The sequence below is a fragment of the Panthera leo genome, chromosome D4 (assembly GCF_018350215.1).
Source record: "Panthera leo isolate Ple1 chromosome D4, P.leo_Ple1_pat1.1, whole genome shotgun sequence".
In the NCBI taxonomy this organism is placed as follows: Eukaryota; Metazoa; Chordata; class Mammalia; order Carnivora; family Felidae; genus Panthera; species Panthera leo.
The window spans coordinates 50,325,073-50,348,578 of NC_056691.1; the positions used below are offsets into that span (position 1 = coordinate 50,325,073).

The 23,506-nt window shown below is 38.1% G+C and overlaps 1 protein-coding gene across 1 annotated transcript in view; it reads right to left on the reverse strand.

Annotated features, from left to right (window-relative positions):
* LOC122204671 (putative exonuclease GOR) overlaps nt 1-23,506 on the reverse strand; it is a 39,729-nt gene that overhangs the window by 1,106 nt on the left and 15,117 nt on the right. The window contains exons 7-15 of the mRNA XM_042912226.1: nt 20,309-20,405; nt 16,232-16,294; nt 14,690-14,839; nt 13,074-13,187; nt 10,357-10,430; nt 10,077-10,184; nt 8,686-8,801; nt 2,922-3,060; nt 651-771 (exon numbers count right to left, since the gene is read on the reverse strand). Coding sequence (XP_042768160.1) covers nt 651-771; nt 2,922-3,060; nt 8,686-8,801; nt 10,077-10,184; nt 10,357-10,430; nt 13,074-13,187; nt 14,690-14,839; nt 16,232-16,294; nt 20,309-20,405 — 982 coding nt within the window. The remainder of the gene's footprint in view (nt 1-650; nt 772-2,921; nt 3,061-8,685; nt 8,802-10,076; nt 10,185-10,356; nt 10,431-13,073; nt 13,188-14,689; nt 14,840-16,231; nt 16,295-20,308; nt 20,406-23,506) is intronic.

Genomic DNA, 23,506 nt, shown 5'->3' on the forward strand with positions numbered 1-23,506 from the left:
TGTCGAGTAACTGACATCTATTCCAAGGCATGCACTGCTCAACTGTGCATACAGCAATGCCACTAACAAGGGAGGTGGTAGCTACACTTGTACACCCAACATTAGACAAGTTAATCATCAGCAAACCCAGAAAATGTTCTGGGAGCAAGATACACTAATTGAGTAGAAGTCAAGTGCATATATAATGCATGTATTGAATTTGAGCTATACTTCTTCTAACAACACACCATTTACTCTGGGTGAGATAACCTGAACCCAGTGAATTTCATAACCTCATTTAATGAAAAGCCTATATGAAAAGGGGTACACAGCAAAATTTAGAATGCAATTCGATCTCCACACCAAAAGAAGTTTTATACATGAATTCAAAGGCCAGGCAATTTGACCAACAATTATCTGGCCATCATTTTCTGTATAGCTGCTGTTTTGATGCCTGTGGAAGATCCAGGACTATACCTGGCAGTGGGCATTGGCTTTTTACATGCTTTCACATAAGCAGGTACAAGTCTTTCCACTATAAGAGAGAATCCATGAATAAGAACCTACCTTAAGCATTTCAGAGGGCAGAACTTTTACCATCAATCACATGGTTTGTTTACTTAAGTCAGACGTAGGGTCCTGGTATTTATCATTAGTAAACAGGCTCTTACCATCATCCTGAATAATCCTTTGTAGGTAGTCAGCCACCAGACTCTTAAGGGATCTTTTGTGAGGCAAGCCTAGTCGATGAGGAAACAGAACTGTTGTGTCCACAACTGAAGTGTGAATTAACTGTCAAAAGAAAGAGAAAATCCTATCAGAGATTTTTCCCAATGAGTAACCATATAGATAGCAGCAACAATAATGGTAGCAGCAGAGTTATGCTACAAAAGCAAGTAACATGAAGCAGTTATGATGTAACAGTGACTAAGCATGCTACATGGAATATCCATTACAACTTGCAGAGTAACTCAATGAGGTAGACCTTTTGTCCCTTCTTTACAGTCAAGAAAACTGAAGCTCTGAGAGATTAAGAAGGGAGTTAGTAGAGAACCCAGAAATCAAATCTAAGACTTTGGGAACCACTTTCCTACTGTGAAAGCACCACCAGGGGGCAGCATGAGGGCAGAGAGGGTCCATCAAAGACTGGGGGGAGATGCAAAGCCATGCCCCTACCACCTTGGGACTCAGCTGAGGGGGGCACACCTCAACCTAGCACATGTCCCACCGCAGATTAGTGGTTTACTTGTCTGTGTCCGGGGAGGGGGCATGGACAAGGACTGTGTTCCGTCTAGCTCCAAATTTCCTGTGCTTATACATGTAAGATGGTGAAGAAATTTTTACAGAAGTTTCAGAAAGCAGAAAATAGGATAGATAAAGAGCAGTCAGACAACAGAGCCTAGAAACAGTTTGGATTCATTAGGAGAGTTGCATTTTTTGAAAGGTGCATGCAAGAAGATTAGCCTCAAGAGTAATTTAAAGACCCACTGAAAACTGAGGAATTGGAAATTTAACATTCAGCATGCCTAGAAGCACTTAAATTCTCCTTTAATGTGTCAACTACCAACGAGACACCAGTTCCTGGCTGCAGAGTATTGAGTAAATAAAAGAAGGTGGTGGTGGAAACAGAGACAAACAGGAAAATCCAGGAGTTATCTGGACAGAAGAAACAGACTGAACACAATGAGGAATCACGATGGCTGGAAATTGTGTGGTCTGGGAGACAGGTGCAATAGGATGGCTCCTGAACAGTTTGAGAGGTGAGGTCACTGAGGTGATGGAAGGACATCCCTGGAAAGAGCGTTCTTACAGAAAATTTATGTCCCCACCTCTCTTTCCACACAGCTTGGCAGGGTCTGAGTGGAAGCACATTCCAGTATTATCTGTCACATGCAGAGACAACAATGCTATTTGAGACAAATATCTATTCTTTGAATCCCAGCTTTACATAGAAAAAGGCTGACATTCACCTATGAAATGTAAATGGCCTTACTGGTATTCTTGCACTAAAAAAGAACTAGCCCTTCTTTGCCTGAAGGTAAGTCCTAGGGTGGCTCAAAGTTCTAGAGTCTCCAAAGTTCTAGAGCTGTGCTGTGCCCTCTGATAAGCCACCAGCCACATGTGGCTATCTAAAAAATTCAAAAATCATTTTCTCAGTCACATTAGACATATTGTAAATGTTCAATAACCAAACGTGGCTACCATCTACCATAGTAGATAGTGAACATATAGAAAGGCCGATTGGATGCCAGTGTTCTAGAACAGGGGTGGCCACCAAACTCTGTCTTTAAGTGCCCAGTTGTGAATGTTTTCAGCTTGGAGACCACACGGTCTCTGCTACAACTATTTAGCAGTGCTACTGTAGCATGAAAGCAGCTACAGAAGATACAGAAGTGAATGGGAGCAGTGGGTCTAACAACAATATTTGCAAAAACTAGGTGGCCAGCATGGGCCATAGTGTTCTGACTCCTGTTCTAGAACACACAGCAAAGAACAGATAATTTTAACCTGAAGTATATTACAGGGGAGATTTTCAAGTAGATCATGCCAAAAAAAATGAACATGACATTTGATTTTGAGTGTACCTATAAACCTACCTGAATTAATATGAAAAAGTGTCTCTAAGGATGTGAATAAAATAAACTGTTAGATAAACTTAGTCTTCCCCATTTGAGTATTAAAGACAATTATTAAAGAGGATGTTAAACAATGATTTTGGTTTTATCATAATTAATGGACTTTCTGATCTGGATGAACCAAATGACTTTAGCTGTCTTATATTGTAGCTTCTGGTTTATAATAGTTGGACTATGTTATCAACATGGACAGCAGTTATTTTCTTCTTAGTTAATGGGGCAAATCAACAATCACTGATAACAATGATAATGACTATCATCTTAACACATACTGTTTTGTAAAAGTATAAGCCTGTATTTCTTTACCTTAAGAGCATAAAGACTGTTTTCAAAGCTGTGTCCAATTAAGACAGTGTCAGCACTGAACAGGTTCAACAGGATGGCTTGGACATCACGGATTGAAGTTTTGATGTTCTTCAGGTCCTCTTCGACCACACCAGAAAACCTGCCCCAATAAGACACATAATGCATAGAAGTAACTTACTGGATTTCATCAGGTATGGTTAGAACACATTACTGACCCAATGTGAGAAACATTCACTGAACAAAACAAAGATCTGACTTATGACCATCAGCTGCCCCTTCACTAGGTTATATTTGTAACCTAGTAAAATTTATAATACGGATTAATTTATGTAAGGCTGGGAAGGCAGGAGGCATTCCAAGTTCACAGGGTTCCTTTGAACGCTCCTCTTTGTAGAAGCTCAGTTTCATCCATTACAATTTATTTAAGTAACCTATCTCCCATTAAAGTAAGCCTAAAAAAGCTGCTGTGGAAAGCAATATGGAGGGTCCTCAAAAAATTAAAAGTAGAAATACCATATGATCCAATAATTCCACTACTGGTTATTTACCCAAAGAAACCAACAACACTAATTTAAAAAGCTATATACACCGCTATGTTTATTAAAGGATTATCTACAATAGCCAAGACATGGAAGTAATCTAAGTGTCCATTGATAGCTAAATGGATAAAGATGTGATACCGCTCACCCTACACACAGGAATAGTATGCAGCATTAAAAAAGAATGAGATCTTGCCATATGTGGCAACATGGATGGACCTAGAGGGTATTATGCTAAATGAAATAAGTCAGTCTGAGATTTCACTCACATGTGGAAACTAAAGAACAATCGAAAAGCAGAATCAGACCAAATTGATGGTTGCCAGAGGGAACGGGGATAGGAAGATGGGAAAAATGTCAGAGGGGAATGGGAGAAACAGACTTGTAGTTATGGAATGACTAAGTCATGGAGATGAAAAGTATATCATAGGGAATAGAGTCAATGATATTGTAATAGCATTGTATGGTGATAGATGCTAGCTACACTTGTGAGCATAGTATACGTACAGAGATGTTGAATCACAATGTTTTACACCAGAAGCTAATGTAACACTGCATGTCAAATATACTCAAATAATAAAAACATAAAGCCTATAAATGAAATATGGGTAGCATAGGAGAGCAAATGGAGTCCTAGGTAGAGTCTAGATAACCTATGCTTGAATTAGTCTATGACTCTGCTATTTGCTTCCTCCACAGATTCTCAGAAAATTACTTAACCTTCTGGGCTCAGTCTTATCTGTAGAGTCACTTACCAATCTTAATGGCTTATAAGGACCCAATGAAATACATAAAAAAAATTAAAAAATAAAAAAACCAAAAAACAAAAAAAACCTACCCTAGTGGCTTTCATGAAGCATTTTCTAGATAACTGTCCAGAAACATGGCTACTGCTATGCTGTACTGCAATTTAGGAGAAAAGCAAATGATAAAAATACTGGGAAGGTATTTTGAACTTAAACTTTATATTGACATTATGGTCTCCTGTCAAAAACAAAACATACCTGGCTCCACTTTTATTTAATATAGTATTGGAAGTTTTAGAGCAATGAGGCAGGAAAAAGAAATCAAAGGCATCCAAATTGGAAAGTAAAGTCAAACTGTCACTATTTGCAGATGACATGATTTTCTATATAGTAAATATAAAGACTCAACAAAAAACTGATAGACTAAATGAGTTCAGTAAATTTCCTGGGTACAAAAATCAATATACAAAAATCTGCATTTTTTGCACTAACAATGAAATTTCATAAATAAAATCCCATTTATAAGCATCACAAAGAATAAAATACCTAGGAATAACTTTAATAAAGGAGGTAAAAGACCTGTACACTGAAAACTAAGACACTGATGAAAGAAATTGAAGAGGACAACAGTATATGGAAAGGTATTCCATGCTCATGGATTGGAAGAATATCGTTCATATTTCCATACCACCCAAAGCAGTCTACAGATTCAATGTAATCCCTATCAAAATTCCAATGGCATTTTTCACAGAAATAGAATTTTAAAATTTTTATGGAACCACAAAAAATCCTGAATAGCTAAAGCAATCTTGAAAAAGAACAACAAAGTTAGAGGCAACACACTTCCTGATTTCAAAGAGTATTACAAAGTTATAGTAATCAAAGCAGTTTAGTACTGATCAAGAGACAAAGGCAGAGATCAATGGAACAGAATAAAGCCCAGAAATAAACCCATGTACATACGGTTAAATAATACATAACAAAAAAGGAATGAATATCCAATGGAGAAAAGTTAGTTTCTTCAATATATGGTGCTGAGAAAACTGGACAGCCACATGCAAAAGAATTAAAGTGTATTATTATCTTGTACCATACTCAAAAATTAAAAAGTTATCAACTATAAGTCCAGCAACCACAAAACTCCTAGAAGAGAACAGGCAAAAAGCTCCATGACATTGGCTTCAGAATTTTTTTTTTTTTGGCTCTGACTCCAAAGCAATGGCAACAATAGCAAAAATAAACAAATGGGACTATATGAAACTAAAAGGCTTCTGCACAGTAGAAGATACCATCAACAAAATAACATACTGAATGGGAAAAGGTATTTGCACATCATTTATCCAGTAAGGAGTTAATAGCTAACCAAGAAATAGATAGAATTCATACAACTCAACAAAAAATCCCAAACAATCCAATTAAAATTAGGCATAGGATCTGAATAGACATTTCTGCAAAGATATACAGATGGCCAATAGGCACATGAAAGGATGTTCAATACCACTAATCATCAGGGAAATGCAAATCAAAACCACCATGAGATATTGCCTCAGACTTATTAGAATGGCTATTGTCAAAAAGATAACAGGTATTGGTGAAGATATGGAGAAAAGGGAACATTCATTCACTGTTGGTGGGAATATAAATTGTGTGGCCACTATGAAAAATATGGAGCATCCTCAAAAAATTAAAAATAAAACTACCATACCATACAATTAGTGCAACTAATTACACTTCTGGGTATTTATCTGAAGAATAAGAAAAGATGTACATACTCCAATGTTTATTGCAGCATTATTTTCAATAGCCAAGATACGGAAACAACCTAAGTATTCGTTGATGGATTAACTGATAAGATGATGTGGTATATGCAATGGGATACCACTTTGCTCTAAAAATGAATGAAATTGGGGCACCTGGGGGGCTCAGTCAGTTGAGCGTCCGACTTCGGCTCGGGTCATGATCTTGCAGTTGACAAGTTCAAGCCCCTCATTGGACTCTGTGCTGACAGCTCAGAACCTGGAGCCTGCTTCGGATTCTGTGTCTCCCTCTCTCTCTGCCCCTCCCCCACTCATGCTTTGTCTCTCAAGGATAAATAAATGTTTAAAAAAATTAAAAATTAAAATGAATGGAATCTTGCCATGTGTGACAACATGGATGAACCTAGATGGTATTAGGCTAAGTGAAATAAGTCAGAGAAAGACAAACACCATATGATTTCACTTATAAATGGACTCTTAAAGGCTAAACAAATGAACAAACAAAACTCATAGGAACAGAATTGTGGTTTCCAGAGGGGAAGGTGGTAGGAAGTAGAAAAAACAGATTACGCAGATCAAGAGGTACACATTTCCACTTATAAATCAAAGGGATGTCATGTACAGCACTGGGACTACAATCATCAATACTGTGTTGTAAATTTCAAAGCTGCTAACAAAGTAAATCTTAAAAGTTCTGACAAGAGTTTTAAACTCTGTACAGTGACAGATGGTAACTAGTCTTATTGTGGTGAACATTTCACATGTATACAAATGACAAATCATTATGCCGTACACCTTAAACTGATAATGTGTGCTAATTATACTTTCAGAGTTAAAAAAAAAAAAAAAGATACCTGAATCCATCATCAAGTCATCAAGCTTAGGGAATGTGATAATTAATCAAATATTTGGACTAAGAGGAAGTTATCAAGGGGTACTTGGGTTTATTTTAAAAACGTTTTTAAAAAATGCAAGGCATTGAATGCATTTGAAGTTGTTTTGAGACTCCATAATTATTTATAATGCAGACCCTTCAGTTACCATTTTGTCACTATGAATACCAATAACTACCCAAGTACTTCCTGACCTGTTCCAAAAAGCAGGTAGGAAAGATTCCATTAAGGCCATGGAAGAATAAGTACCAATAAAAGTACGATAACTGTAAGTATTTTACAATTCTGTTTGCCAATATACCCCAATACAGCTGGAAACAACAACAACAACAGTAAAATAGGGCTATTAGGATATGGCCAAAATGAGTAGGAAAAAAAATCCAATGAGGTCAGGAGAAAGATTAGTATACAAAATATATTTTCTGATCATAACTTTTCCTGAGTTTTGTGCATACAACCATTTTTATGAACTGTGAGGGACTTTATATTAAAAAATGTTTATTAGAATTATCTATAAATATTCTCAAAATTCATCAAAACAACTTTTAACTTACATGACCACTTTGCTTGTGTTCTAAAATGATGGACATATACACATTATATGACACACATACTTTATATATAATATATATAAGATTTTTTACTATATACACTATTACAATTATATTATGTATACTATATAAATTCTATATAGTATATATATATATATATATGATATATATACTCTGTGTATAGATAAGTCCTATTTGTTTAGATATCTAAACAAATCATATATATACTCACACATATAAATAAGTAATTTTAAGTAGGATTGGAGAATTTGTTAAAATTGAATAAATATAATCCCACCAATAATAAACACTTCTTATTCTAAAGTGAATTCAGATCAGTGCCTTCTATTTTATTTTTAAATATACAAATATGTCATTTTATATGGCTTATAAGCCTTAAGGAAACCTAAATTTAACTGATCAATCATATCACTGGTGTTTCATCTGAGGTTTATAAAAATTAAAGATGCATCTATATTGTACAATTTCAAGTTAGCATTGAGTTTGGGTCAGAAATAGGTCATACTTTAATAATAATGATTATTAGGAGAATCTGCCCTGAACTATTACTTTGCAAACCATATCAAAGCCATGTATACTCAGGGACATGTCTATAAGATTGCAGATATTTTATCTAATGACAATTTTTACCTAATGGAAGAAGATAACATGGTATTTTCAAAAGGAACTGATTAATGATTTAACAAATGAATGAATAAGAAAATCTATTCACTATTTGTGCTTCTCTCACCTCCTAACTACCACTCCAACTTGTCAACATTCAACAGGGCTGAAGCTTTGTCTCTTATTTAGGGTTGTAACCTGAGATCTAACACAGTGTCTGTACAATTTTATCAAGTACTTAATAAAATATGAATGTTCTTGAACAAATCAATGAATTAAAGGAAAATAGCATAACTCATGCTCTAACACTAAATGAATACAAGTACAAAGCTAAAATGCACATAAACTACATGTTGAATATTCTACAGTCTCAAAAACCAACACTTTTATGTGGATCCTGAGAAACTTAACAGAAGACCATGGGGGAGGAGAAGGAAAAAAAAAAAAAGTTAGAGAGGGAGGGAGCCAAACCATAACAGACTCTTAAAAACTGAGAATAAACTGAGGGTTGAAGGGGGGTGGGAGAGGGGAAAGTGGGTGATGGGCATTGAGGAGGGCACCTTTTGGGATGAGCACTAGGTGTTGTATGGAAACCAATTTGGCAATAAATTTCATATTAAAAAAAAAAAACCAACCCTTTTATATGACCCGTACCTAGTGTTATAGTCAATTACTTCTTCATCTGGTTTCACAAATGTAGCATAGACCACCTGAAGGCTGGAATCAACCACCGTCACTTGTGTAAGTTCCAAACCTTTGGCTGTGTAGCACTATCAAGGGGGAAATATTAAACTCATATATCATATTGAGTAAACATATTTTAACATCTAAGATATCTTAAAGGAGTATTTCTAACTAGAACATACAATTTAATCATATTATTCAGATTTACCAACAAAAGCCAGTCAGTGGATCTGACAGTCTTGTAAAAGATGTTCCAAGCTTTAATTTTTTTCCTTAATGTTAGTAATATTTCTGCTAGGAACATAATTTCATTTTCTGGGCTTAGTCTTTACAATTGCTTTCATTAGAGATCAGTGCTATCCAGGAGAGCCTTCTGTGATGATGAAATGTTCTACTGCTGTGCTGTCTAATATGGCAGCTACTAGCCACAGGTGGCTACTCAGTATGCGAAATATGACTAGTGTGACTGAGAACTTGAGTGTTATTATATTAGCTAATGCAGTTATAGATCTTGTTGAATGAAAAAAAGGAAAACTTTACCATAAATATCAATGTGGCACTGGAGAGGACAACATGCTAATATTTGATTTCAAAGCCTGAAGCAGCCTGAATTGTTTCCAGTTGAAGACCTAAGCTGGAAACTGAACAATGTCCTTCTCTATTTATTGTAATTCACTCTAAAATCCGCTCTCCAAATAGAATAGAGGGAATAAAAACTTTATGTCTTGGTAGAGACAACCGTTCATGTGATGTTTGACACGTCCCACGTACATTCCCTTATTTTAGTGTATCTGATTCTTACTGTTACCGTGGAACGATTATTAACCCCATACTTGACAGAGTAAAACATCCACTATACCTGCTCCAGGGTGACAGGAGGGAAGCAGTGAAGCTTCCCAGGTCATACAATTCAGTTCTGTTTGTTCCCTACTTTCTCGTATTGATTCTCAGACAAAGAAAAATCGCCATAAATATTTTGCTGCCTCTATAAACAATAGTTTCTGAAAATTCGTTCAAGTTTTTATGCTGATGCTGGGGATAACAGTATTATTTGTAACATTTTCCACCTGCACAATTTCAGCAATTTGAGCAGGAGAAGCACCACTGGTGACAGATTAAGAAAAATTAATAAATAAAAAGAGACCCACGGACCAGTTCCTGGCCTCATTTCTTACTAAGTACAGGAATTCCCCCAAGTCACCTCTCCTGCACTTCAGTTGCTTCTGAAGATCGGTGAATTACACGCAGAATTATGTGGCCTCAAGAGAAAGCCCAGCCAAGTGATGTTACACACACCGTGCCAAGTGCTCCACAAGGATTCGGTTGTAATTACTGCAGTAAGAGAGAAAACACGGACGTACCACCTCACAGTTCACAGCAAATACACCATGATTGCCATCGGGGGGCGGAGACTTGACAAAAGTCTTCACAAAGCCCTCTAGGTTTTCCTTTTGGTCATGAACGTGAAGCTGAAATAAACATTGCCAAATAAATTACCAGCTATTTCTGCAAGCACCGTTAAGCTCATAAAAATTTCACCAACTAAAAATTAGCTTAATTAACCCTTTCAAATTCTTTCACATCTCTGGAGGCAGCAGCTGTGGTTCTGAAACAAGCAGCGGTCTGGGTGACAAGCCCTACCTTGGCGACCTGACACCCGGCAGAGCCAAGGACACCTTCACAACAGCTGTACCGTGTTTCTGAGCCACCGAGGACTGCAAACCAATCAAAAAATAAAAATCAAATCAGGCAAACTTTATAAGGCAGAGTGGCTCACTCCCAGAGCATGTGTCTTATCTTACCCTCCAAGACCTGTAAGGACACTGTGCAAGTACTTGATGTTACTCCTCCCCGTAGTCATGTTTTTGGATATTCATAATGAACAGAAAAAACCAACTCCTGGAACAGAGTTCTTGTGGGTTGCACTTTGAAGGTGAATTACAGTTACCAATGTCCTGAACACCTTCCACCCCCTTACTTCTCTTATTTCGCCCTGATCCCTCAGCTCTCCTCTGGCATCACCCCCTTATTCTGCTTGGACTTAACCTCAAGTATGTTTTCAACATCTTCCCCACTCCCTGACCTTTTTTTCCCCACTCTCTGACCTTTTTACTCTGGCTGAGGGGCTCCAAGTACCACATTCTCCCTTCCTATGTCTGAGTTGTTGATCTGATCCAAGAAACATCACCCAGTTATGTAGACTGAGACCACGACGCAGATGTCACCTCCAGCCTTGGCTGGACCTACCAAATCCTGATGCCCTCTTCTTCTGTATCTTTGCCCAAGTACTATGTACATTTTCACAGCTATAATCCCAAATCTTCCTATCTCTTACCCCAATCCCATAATCCAGCTCATCTGTTCCTGTATCCACCTTAGCCCTTCTTCACTCTGGCCCAAGGTAATGTTCTCCCAACTCTTCCTATTACTTCCTTCTGTCTATAGTGGGTTCTGCATCAGTTTTCCTATAAAATGGGCTAGAATGATCTCCTTAAAGCACACATATTCATTATATCACTTTCCTCAAGTCATTCCCTTGTTTATTACTGATCAAATGCAAATTTTCTCAGGCTGGTGCTGAAGGCTCATGCTTAATCAGTCTTACATTACTCATCCAATCTTGACATCCCACAGCTTTCTCTTACCTTCTCCTGTGATAAGTAAAGAAAGCAGAGAACCAGTATTAACAGAACATCTGTTATAAGCCAGGACTTTGACATGTCAGCTCACTCAATCGCCACATAAAGCTCATTCTATGAAGGTGGAAACAAATGCTCAGAGAGCTTAAGTGACTTGCCCAAGGTCTCAGGGAAAGTTGATGTCAAAAGAGCCCCAAATCTCAGGTCTGACAGTTCCAATGTCCTTGTTCTGTTCATTATGCTGTATGGTCTGGTTAGCCCCGCTGGTCTATCTGCTACACTTACTCCTCTTCAGTACCTTCCCTTCTTTGTTCTACTCCTTCTGGAATTCATAGTCCCTCCACCTTCCAAAACTAAGCCCTCCGTGCTCTCAACACTCAGGCCAAAGTTACCTGATTATTTATCCATGTATTGATTCTGTCATTCAATCACACCCATTGTTCTCTTCTATTTTCTCCCGGCTTTATCTTTTTCATACTATTTATTACAATATCATTCACATTCATATCCATCTCTGCATCAATAGGTCATCTGTCCACCCATCTCTCCAAATGTTTATTGACAGTCTATATGTATTAGGTACTAGGCTAAGTGCTGGGGAGAACATAGGGAGAAAAAAAAAAAAGAATAGATGGTGGTCCTTCCAAAAGCTCACAGTCTTTTGGAGATGGCAGATAAACTAGTAGATCCTTACAAAATGTAGTTAAGTGCTATGAAAGGAAGAGGCAGGATAGAAGAAAGCAGACCTATTTCAGACGGTGGGGTTGAGAAAGGACCTTGTGGAGGTACTACTGAAGCAGAGATACAAAGGATAAAAAGGAAACAGCCATGGCAAAAGCAGAGAGAATAATGGGTAAGAAGGCTCTGGACAGGGGGTCAGTGTGGTGTGAAATTAACAATGGACAGGGGAGAAAATGGGGGGCAGAGACCAAGTCAGGCAGGGTCAGCAAGGTAACCAAAGGGTTTTAATCGAAGCAGGGCAGAGACAGGACCAGATATGTGATGTAAAAAATTACTCTTGAGTTTCTGGGGTGAAAAATAGACTGGGGGGGCGTGGGTAGAGACAGAAAAGGGTACAGTAGAAGCAGCGAGACTGGGCAGGACACTGCAGCAATTGGGGGACTGAGATAGGGGTGATTTGGACCCAGACAGTGGCAGTAGAGGTAGAGAAGGGACAGGCTCAGACTACATTACTGAGGGATAATACCTAAGACATACACACTGCTAAGACGAAAAGGTGCGAAGATGAATGACAGCACCCAGGTATTTGGTTTGAATAGGAAAAAAAACCCAGCTGAGTGGATTGTAGCAAATTTATGGTGTTGCAGGCAAGATGGGGGCTGGTGGGGAAAGGAATCAACAGTTCATCTTCATTCAGGGCAGGGGTGGGGGTGGGGGCGGCAAGGAATGGAAGCTATTAACAAAGAAATGATTCTAATGCTGGCAGGTGCAAAGCAGGTGACATCAGGAGGCAGTTGACTGCTGTGAGGTCTTCCCGCACCCCTGTCACAGCCTGGGACTCCCCGTACCAGTGGGCCACAAGGGTAGCGAGTGGTGGTCAGAAGTAGGTGTTTGTAATTCAAACTTCAGATTTGGTAGTTTCTCTCGACTGGACTGCACCTGACAAATACAGTGAACTGAATACTTTATCGCACTTTTCTCTGAACAGCTCTGGCACTGGCTTGTCAAATAAATGAAGCAGAACTACCAAATACTTGCCTTTCTGAGTCAGCACTCGGCCAAAGTGGTAGTAGCATTCTTCTACCCTACTGTGTTTGCCTGCGGGAGTCACACCATATATTTTCCCACAACGACAACAGATCTTCCTAGAAGCTGAAACAAAATATGAAATTATTCATGAATACTTGGGGAGAAAAGACAAATGAACCGAAATGCAGGGAATTAACTGCCTTTGCATTCTTGATCACGCATGGATTACATGCCCAGGGTTGACTGTGACATAACACGGAACTTAGCAGGATTACCCAAAGCAATACTTGTAGGTGACCGGCTCCCGGCACCAGGGGTGCCCGTCTTCCAACAGGCATCCTGTCTGCCTCCAGATTCAGCCTAATGCCAGATAATTGTGGTTTTAGAGCCATAATTTGACTGTAGCCAACTTGATTAATTATCTACTTTTAGTACATAGTAACTCCTGAAATAGGACATACGTCTACCTTATTATCCCCTTTAAACATAGAGGGGCCTGCATGCTTATTAAGTCATTGAGAGTAGATCTGGGCTTTTCACTAGACCCATTTGTGAACATTGGTTTTCAGTGATAATCCTCAAATTGGTTCTGATGATGATGGCAACTCTTAGTTGCAGTCTATTATGAGCCTCTGAGGCAGGTACTGTGCCGAGCACTTCGCATGCATTCCTGTAACTGATTCTCACAACGACCTGAGGGGGTAGCTGTATGATCCAGATTTGGGAAAACCAAGGCTGGAGGGAAAACCAACAACCAAATGCAGGTTTCCCTTCCTCCTTCAGAGCCTCTGTCCTTAACTGGGTCAAGGGTTGAAAAAAAAAAAAAAAGGTAACTCAAATGGCAAAGACAATAATGAGAAAAATTCTAAAGATACAAAAGATAAATATTTTCTAGTCATTGAAAAAAATATTTTTAAATGTTTATTTATTTTGAGAGAGCAAGTGAGAGAGCACGAGCAGGGGAGGAGCAGAGAGAGGGAGAGAGTGAACCCCAAGCAGGGTCTGCACTGTCAGTGAGGAGCCCGATGGGAGGGCTCGATCCCATGAACCATGAAACTATAACCTGAGCTGAAACCAAGAGTCAGATGCTTAACTCACTGAGCCACTCAGGCACCCAGAAAAATATTTCTAAAATTCCATTTCCAACTCCAATGGACTTAAGGTTTGACAGCTGGGATATTAAATATTCTCTCTTTCTTCTTGGTGGAAGGAATGAATTTTAACTATGCCTAGTATTTAGAGAAAATGTAAAATAGTAACACTAATTGTAAATCTTTTTAGTAAGAATTTCTAATTAAAGGATAGGAAGTATTCAAAACTGACACTGCATATGAATAGTTGGTAGGAGTAGGGACTCCAGAATCAGACTCCTTGGGTTCAAATCCTGGCTCTCCTACTTATTTTCAGAGTGACCTTTGACAAGTCATTTGACCTCTGTGAGCTTCAATTTCCTCATTTGTGTGAATGGAGGTAATGCTAGTACTTACCTGAAATGATTATTAATATTTAATAAATAAAGAAAATAAACTTCTAAGACAATGGAAATGAAGTGGAAAGGGAAATAATCCTTTTAGTGTTCCAGCCTTAGCATGTAGCAAGGATCATTTTCAGTCCCATACACTTACTGTCATTTAGAAGAGCTTTGGTCATGCCCGGGTTTAAAAGAATACTTCCTGGTTTTTCAGGGCTGGGTTGTGGATAGTCATTTTCATGTAACTGTTCTTCCGTTAGAAGGTAGTCTTGCAGATGTCTGTAGAGAACAATTCCTGTGAGTGCTAAGAAAAAAAGAAGTGTGGTTCAATAAAATTTAAATAACATGTTTTAAGGTAGTGGTAAGGTTAGAGTCTACTAACCCTTTCAGATATGAAAAGCTCAAATGCTGATTAACATTAAGTAAGGAAGTAGTCTAAAAAAACCAAAGTCTTCATATCTTTTGACCTATAGATATGTAGATACTGATTGCTCTCTGCATCATCTGAGGTCCTATACTTTGGCTAAGAGAAGGGGAAGTAAGAATCCCATCAGTAATAGCCAGTGCATATTAAGCATGCCAAAAACTATCGTCAGGACTTTGAACTTTATATTAACCCAGAAGTGAAAACCTATTGACCTCATTTTTACAGACAAAGAAAATGAGGCTCAGAGAAATGAGGGCACATGACCAAGGTTACACAGCACAGTTAATACAAAAACTCAGGTCTTCTGACTCCAAATCATGCTTATTGATTCTTAATAAACACTGAGATAAGCAGAGTACAGAAGCTTACAAGCAGGAAACATGGTAACTCTCACAAGGTCAAAATGCTCAAGTTCAAGGATCTCTTTCCAACATCACTAACCCTAACCCCTCACATGAATGGATTCCTAAAATTTCTCCTAAGGTGTTATGTAAAATTCTGGCAGAATTTGCTACACTATCTTTGGCAAACCCTTTTGTACAAAAAAGAATTCTTCTGTGTGAGAAATATTAGGAGATTCTAGAAGCACCTGCTTTGTTTCAGACAAGTACTTAGAGGACAAGACAGGTGCTACCATCTGGTTTTATTCAAAATACGACCAAAATCAAGTAACACTTTTTCTTTAGCTTTTTGATCCTGGGAGTTTGTTACAAATGCAGACTTGGAGGCTGTTCCCAGACATCCTGAATCAGAATCTGCACTTTAACAAGATTTCCAGGTCATTCCATGCATGTTAAGTTTGAGAAGCACTACTCTCACTGACTGGATAAATATTAAGTATCCCCTCCCACCACTCTTCAAAAAGGAGGCTGAGAATTCAAATACTGCCTAAGTAGAGCCCATTTTTTCATCTATTTATACTAATTTTTAAAAAGGCTATTAAATATTCAGTCTGCAGATGATCCTTCATAAACACAATAGTTTATTTATTCATTTATTTTCATGCCCATTCTCTGAAAGAGAGAATGAGTGGGGGAGGGGAGAGACACAGAATCTGAAGCAGGCTCCAGGCTCTGAGCTTTCAGCACAGAGCCTGACATAGGACTTGAACTCACAAACTGTGAGATAATGACCTGAGCTGAAATTGGACGCTTAACTGACTGAGCCACCCAGGCGCCCCAACACAATAGTTTACTAATTGCATCACACCACATTTACTTCTCCTTTAAGGTAACAAGGACAGGTCTGTCAACATTGCACCAAACTTACCACTTTTCTTTTCATTCTTTTTCAATCCAGTTGTTTTATCGTTGTTATTGCTTCCAGGGACACCTAAAACATACAAGAACTCTTCTTCTGAGACAATGAATTATTTTTGTCTGCTTTATAAAAAAATATAAAACATGAGAAAGGTCTAGAGCGCAGTGAAGTCTTTATTTTTACCTTAAAATAGGCACCCAACATGGGAGACCAAACTACTTCATAACCAATGCTAAGTTGGGAAAAATGGTAATTTATGAAATAATTAGATCAGGACTTCGTATTTTCTAAAGCTACTATATTCTGTGTATTGGTTAGAGTATGTTTAAATAAGAGCCAATGAGTTTTACATCATTACTGACTATAACTCTCACAATTTGCAAACCATTTCCATTTCATTGCAAATATCCAAATGTGTACTTAGACTTCTATGTTCAATATCTTTATGCTGTATTTAATACGAAGAGAAGGGGGGGTAGTGAGAATACCATGAAAATACTAAAACAAGAGACCCTGTATATTTTATTTTGTTATTATTTCAATTTTTATTTTATTAGTTTTTTTTGTTCTACTTCCAGTGTAGTTAGCATAGTGTTTTATTAGTTTCAGGTGTACAATATAGTGATTCAACAATTCCATACATCTCCCAGTGCTCACTGCGATAAGTGTATTCTTAATCCCCCTCGCCAGTTTATCCCATCCCCCACTCTCTTCCCCTCTGGTATCCATCAGTTTGTTCTCTATAGTTAAAAGTCTGCTTTTTGATTTGTCTTTTTTTTCTTTGTTCTTTTTTTCCATGTTTCTTTTAATGTTTATTCTTGAGAGGGAGAGAGAGGGAGAGAGAGGGAGAGAGAGAGAGAGAAGAGAACATGAGCGGGGGAGGGGCACAGAGAGAGGGAGACACAGAATCTGAAGCAGGCTCCAGGCTCTGAGCTGTCAGCACAGAGATGAACTGCAAGATCATGACCTAAGCAGAAGTTGGACGCTTAACCAACTAAGCCACCCAGGTGTCCCTCATTTGTTCTGTTTCTTAATTTACCCATGAGTGAGATCATATGGTGTCTTTCTCTGACTTACTATGCTTGGCATTATATACTCTAGATCCATCTTTGTTGCAAATGGCAAGCAAGATTTCATTCTTTTATATGGCTGAGTAATATTCCATTGTGTGTATATGTATGTGTATATATATGTATAGACACACCTCTATCTATATACATCTTCTTTATCCATCATCTACTGATGGACACTTGGGCTGCCTCCATAATTTGGCTGTTGTAAATAATGCTGCAATAAACACAGGTGTGCATACAGCCTTCTGAATTAGTGTTTTCATATTCTTTGGGTAAATAAATACCCAGTAGTGGGATTACTGGGTCACATGGTAGTTCTATTTTTAAGTTTTTGAGGACCGTCCACACTGCTGTCCACAGAGGCTGTACCAGTTCACACACACCACATCCTCACCAACACTTGTTTCTTGTGTTGTTGATTGTAACCACTCTGTCAGGTGTGAGGTGATATCTCATTGTGGTTTTGATTTTATTTCCCTGAAGATGAGTGATGTTGACCATCTTTTCATGTGTCTATTGGCCATCTATAGGTCTCCTTTCAAGAAATGTCTGTTCTTGAGACCTTGTATATTGTAACACAGGTATTCAAGTCTATTTCAAGTGCTGTACATATAAAAATGCCATAGGAGCGCCTGGGTGGCTCATTTAGTTGAACATCTGACTCTTGATTCTGGCTCAGGTCATGATCCCAGGGTTATGGGATCAAGCCCCGTGTCAGGCTCCACACTGAGTGTGGAACATGCTTAAGATTCTCTCTCTCCCCTTCTGCCTCTCTCCCCTGCTCATGCTCTTTACTATAAAATTTAACATTAAAAAAAATGGTTTAAATGCCATAAAGAAATTATCAAGTTTTTATATTCTTGAAATTAAAATAGCATTTCTAAGCATGACACAAAACCCAGAAACCAAAAAGCAAGACATTAATTACACTTTATTTATATATATATTTTTAAATGTTTATTTATTTTTGACAGAGAGAGAGAGAGACAGAGACAAAGCATGAGCAGGGGAAGGGCAGAGAGAGGAAACACAGAATCCAAAGCAGGTTCCAGGTTCTGAGCTGTCAGCACAGAGGATGATGTGGGGCTCAAACCCACAAATCGGAGATCATGACCTGAGCCGAAGTCAGATGCTTAACCGACTGAGCCATGCAGGTGCCCCTAACTGCACTTCTAAAATAGCTTCTAGGGGTACCTACGTGGCTCAGATGGTTAAATGTCTGACCCTTGATTTGCCTTAGGACATGATCTCGCGGTTCATGGGATAGAGCCCTGCACCAGGATTCTGTCTTCCTCTCTCTGCTCCTCCCCTGCTTGCATGCACATGCACACGTGCTCTCTCTCTCTCTCAAAACAAACATTAAAAAAGAGAAAAAAGTAGGGGCGCCTGGGTGGCTCAGTTGGTTAAGCGTCCGACTTCGGCTCAGGTCATGATCTCGCGGTCTGTGAGTTCAAGCCCCACGTCGGGCTCTATGCTGACAGCTCAGAGCCTGGAGCCTGTTTCGGATTCTGTGTCTCCCTCTCTCTGACCCTCCCCCGTTCATGCTTTGTCTCTCTCTGTCTCAAAAATAAAAACGTTAAAAAATTAAAAAAAAAAAAAGAGAAAAAAGTAAAAGTGAAAAGCTTTATTATTACAAACTTCACAAATAAGGCTGAAGTACCAGTGAGTGACAAACTGAGGAAAACATTTGAAGCCCATTAAAAGGGGATATGCAAAAGGTTGTTGCAGATGAATAGGCTGATAATAAAAGGGGACAGAAAGATGCAAAAAGGCAATTTAAATTGAGATAGAAAAAAGGAAGGTCTTCAACCTCATAATAATAATAAAAAGCTAAAATAATTTCATTTCTGGTCTATACTTTCACACTCCAGAACGGGATAAATGAGGAACTTTTCCAAGATGTGAGGAAAAAGCTTATACTCCTACCCTATTAGTGGGGAATGTAAAGAGCAAATGTTTTCTGGAGGCAGTTAGCAATATTTACCCATTTTAAACATGCAGACCGTTTCTGCTAGCTACTCTGTGCACAGGGATTTATGTTAAGGATACATAGGCTCTAGTATGAGGAAATGTTTGAGTTCACACTCCATTAATCACAGAACGTAAGGTAGAAAAAATACATAAGCCACTTAGATACTCAGTGCGTGTGTTTCTTCTGTATTCTACACTCTACACAATGGAGTATCAATACTACAGGTCTGTACAACAGAGTATCATGTAGTCATTAAAATGTACAATACAGATCTGGATGTTAACACACATTCTAGATTAACTGATGAAAGATTTCTAGGATACTTTATTTTGTGAAAAAAGTTAGAGCATACATCAAATGACTGCATTCATCTCAATTATTAAAATTACATATATTTCTGTAGTCATTATGGAAGGGTCTATATCAAAAATTTGGAATAAAGTTGTCTTTGGCTGTTCTGTTTTTTTTAATGTTTTTCTGTATTATTTGAATCCATGCTATGTATTCTCGAATACCCCCAAGGAAACAAAATTGGGGGTAGGATTACCCCCAAGCAAACAAAACTGGCTCTTGAGGAATAAAGAAAAAAAATCATAGATATTACAATGGTATGTGGCTTTCCAAAACTCAGCCTTACCCAACAAAATATTATTCCTTAAGTACTTAATACTACTGGAGGTTGGGGGTGGGGGTGGTAGAAAAAACAATGTCTAAAAAAGATCTTAGGGGGGCAGTAATGAAAAAAAAAGAGCTGAGAAATACTATTTCACATGGAGTGAGTTACTTTTATAACTAGAAACCAAATTTAATTATCTCCATGATAACTGCTCTCAAGGAGTTATATTCATATGTCTAATTTCAAATCTAATTTGTTATTTTCAACCAAAAATCCTACTTGCATGTTCTACTCAAGAGAACATTTTTAAACTATGTTTCATAGAATACCTAAAAACCACCCTGCTAATGAAAAAAAACATGTTTAATGTCAGGTGTTGATCACAAGTTTTTATCTTATCACTTGATTAATTATAAAGAAATTACCTTGATGTCTCAGTTTCTTAAGAGTATTTATCGCTATGTTCACATACATATTTCTACTGCCACAGCGTTCATAAATGGCCTTTTCTTCTATTTTAGCCTAGACCATGAAGTGAATAATAAAAGATATTAAATCTCAAGATGATGGATAATAAATGTTTACAATATAATGGAATAAATATGGCAAAATATAATTCAAGGGATGGCGAAAAATGGCACAAATAAAAAGCAACTTATTTTACATTTTTCTGTTTATGGCTTTTGAGAGGAAAGAAAAAAAATTATCCCATGAATCAAATCGAGGAACTAGATACTTCTCTTCACAAACTAAAACCACAGTATCTCAGAGTACAAAAAGCCTACAGTGCATATTCATTTGATTCTCAAAGCAAGCCCCTAATGTATCAAAGGTGCTTATTATTATTCTCGTTTGAGGTAACAAAGGCTCAAGGTGGCTAAATACTTTGCTTAAGATCACACAGCAAAGGAAAGACATAATCCTCTTTTCATTATCTTTAGTTTATAGGTTATTTTTCTAAAACCATTAAGTAATCACTATTTAAGTTAATTTGAGAGAGAGAGAGAGAGAGAGAGAGAGAGAAAGAGAGAGAGAGAAAGAGAGAGAAAGAGAGAGAGAGAGAAAGAGAGAGAAAGAGAGAGAAAGAGAGAGAGAGAGAGAAAGAGAGAGAGAGAGAGAAAGAGAGAGAGGGGAGGGAGAAGGGGGGAGGGGGAGAGAGAGGATAAAGAGGACAGAGAGAAGAGAGAGAATCCCAAGCAGGCTCCATGGCCAGTGCAGAGTCTGATGCAGGTCTCAATCTCATGAACCGTGAGATCATGACCCGAGCTGAAATCAAGAATGAGACACCCAGGTGCCCCAGTAATCAATATTTTTATGCTAGGATTCATGAAAATCCTAAAGGTCAGTAAAAGAAAACAATGGATAAAAAATGACAGAAACCAGTAAGGGTAATATAATGATAACATTGTATTAATGCTTTATCGGGCACCTAGTATGTGCAGGTTTGGTAGAATAGTCATTAAATGTTTTCTCAGTCTTCATTGTGAATCAGTGAGAATGGGTGCCATCATGACTAACCTGTATGAGGCTCAAGACAAAGTAGATATCTTACTGTTGCAGAGCTAGTAAATGAATCCAGGAGTGACCAAACGCCAAAGCCAAGATTCTTCTCACTACACTAAACTTCACAGAGAGAAAGCCATGGGGGGTTGGAGAGAGGAGAGAAGAAAAGCAAATTGAAATAATAAAGGATAACATGTCTCTGTAACAGGCTGCTTTGTCTGTCTTTGCGTTGCCATTATTCTTCAACCAGTATAGAATCCTGGAGGAGACAGACTTCCGGAATGGCTGAACAAGAACGTTCATGAACTCACCTTCCCATAAAAATAATTAAAATACTGGCAAAACAACTAAAGTAACCATTTCAAAACTCTGAAAATTAACCAAAGCCACAGAACAAACTGAGAATTACCTAAGAGAAACTACTGAACCTCGGTAAGACAACGGAGTCCATTTTAGCTTGAGGGTTTTCCCATTACCCACTTCCCACCTGCCAGCTTAATGCCATAGTGATAAAAAGTTGGCAGCCTCGTAGCCAACAGAGAGGACGGACTTCTTTTACAGCTACACTAAAAACATCATCCCCAGAACACAGACAATATTTTGTCTGAATAAGCAGCTCCCTGGAAAATCTATTCTCAAGGTGTTGTGGGTATTTGAGTCAGAACTCAGCTCATGGTGCGGGCGGGGGGACCCTATTGCCTGGGTGCTACTAAAACAATAGCAACTGGGTGGCAAGATGACAGCCACCTAAGGTTATGATTTCTTGTTGGGCAAACAGGGACCTGGCCAGGAATTTTAATTTTTTAATGTTTTTAACGTTTATTTTTTTGACAGAGAGAGAGAGAGAGAGAGCAGGGGAAGGGCAGAGAGACGGGGAGACCCAGAATCCAAAGCAGGCTCCAGGCTCTGAGCTGTCAGCACAGAGCCTGCAATGTGGGGCTCGAACTTACCAACTGTGAGATCATGACCTGAGCTGAAGTCGGAAGCTCAACTAAGCCACCCAAGGGCCCCAAACCTGGCCAGGAATCTAAAAAACATTTTGGAGACCTAGGTGACCACAAAAAATTTTGAAAGGTCCTGACATATTCCTGGAGCTTAAAAGGTGGCCCGGGAAAGACCTGGGAAAAGATAAGGCCCTACTCAGTCACTAGTGGCTGTTCTTGAAGCCCTGGAACAAGGACGTGAAAGCTAAGGCTGGCTGTCAACCTAAGTTTTAAGGCACTTCTTCTCACATAGATTCCCCCTGGCAAAGGGAGGAAAACATACAGACAAGGCATTTAAGAAAATTTTCTAACCAGTCATTGGCTAACAAGTAGATTATGCTGACAGAGGGTGATCCTTTTGAAGAAGGCCTTAAAATAAAAATTAAAGGCAAGAACTTAAAAAACAATGCTACTGGAGAACTTAGTGGCCGTACATTGAAAGGAATACAGAATCTACAAAATTAGTTCAGTAAAGTCACTAAACAAATAAGTAGCAACAAGAAAAACCAAAACCTAGCAACAAAACAAAAATGTACCTGAAACCAGTTATTATTTAATCATACAGTCTGTAACAAAAAAATTATGAGTTATGTAAAGAAACAAAAAAGTGTACCTCATACAGAATAAAAACCAGCCAAGAGAAAATGCCCCTGAGAAAGTCCACATTTTGGACTTTAAGTACAAAGACTTTGTAAATATGTTTTAAAAATGAAAGAAACTATGTTTAAAGAAGCAAAGAAAATGGGGTCTTACCACATGGACAACATGAGTAAAGAGAAATTTTAAAAATAAAAAGTTTTTAGGAATTCTGGAGCTGAAAAGTGTAAAAATTTTTATCAGTACTCTAGGGGGTCCACAACAGATACACTAGATGGTTATTTGAATTCACATGAGAATTGATATTGGTAAATATAACTTTATAGGAAAATATTGAAGAATATATGTGTTCGTATGTAATCATTTTCTCCTGTTTTAACAATGGCATAGAGCAGTAATTACAAAATTGTGTTGATAGGCTTATATAATGTTATAATCCATATAATAATAATGGTATAAAGAAGAGGGTAGGAAACATATACTGGAAAAAAATTTTTATAGGCTATTGAAATAAAGGTAGTTTTAATCTGAATTAGATTG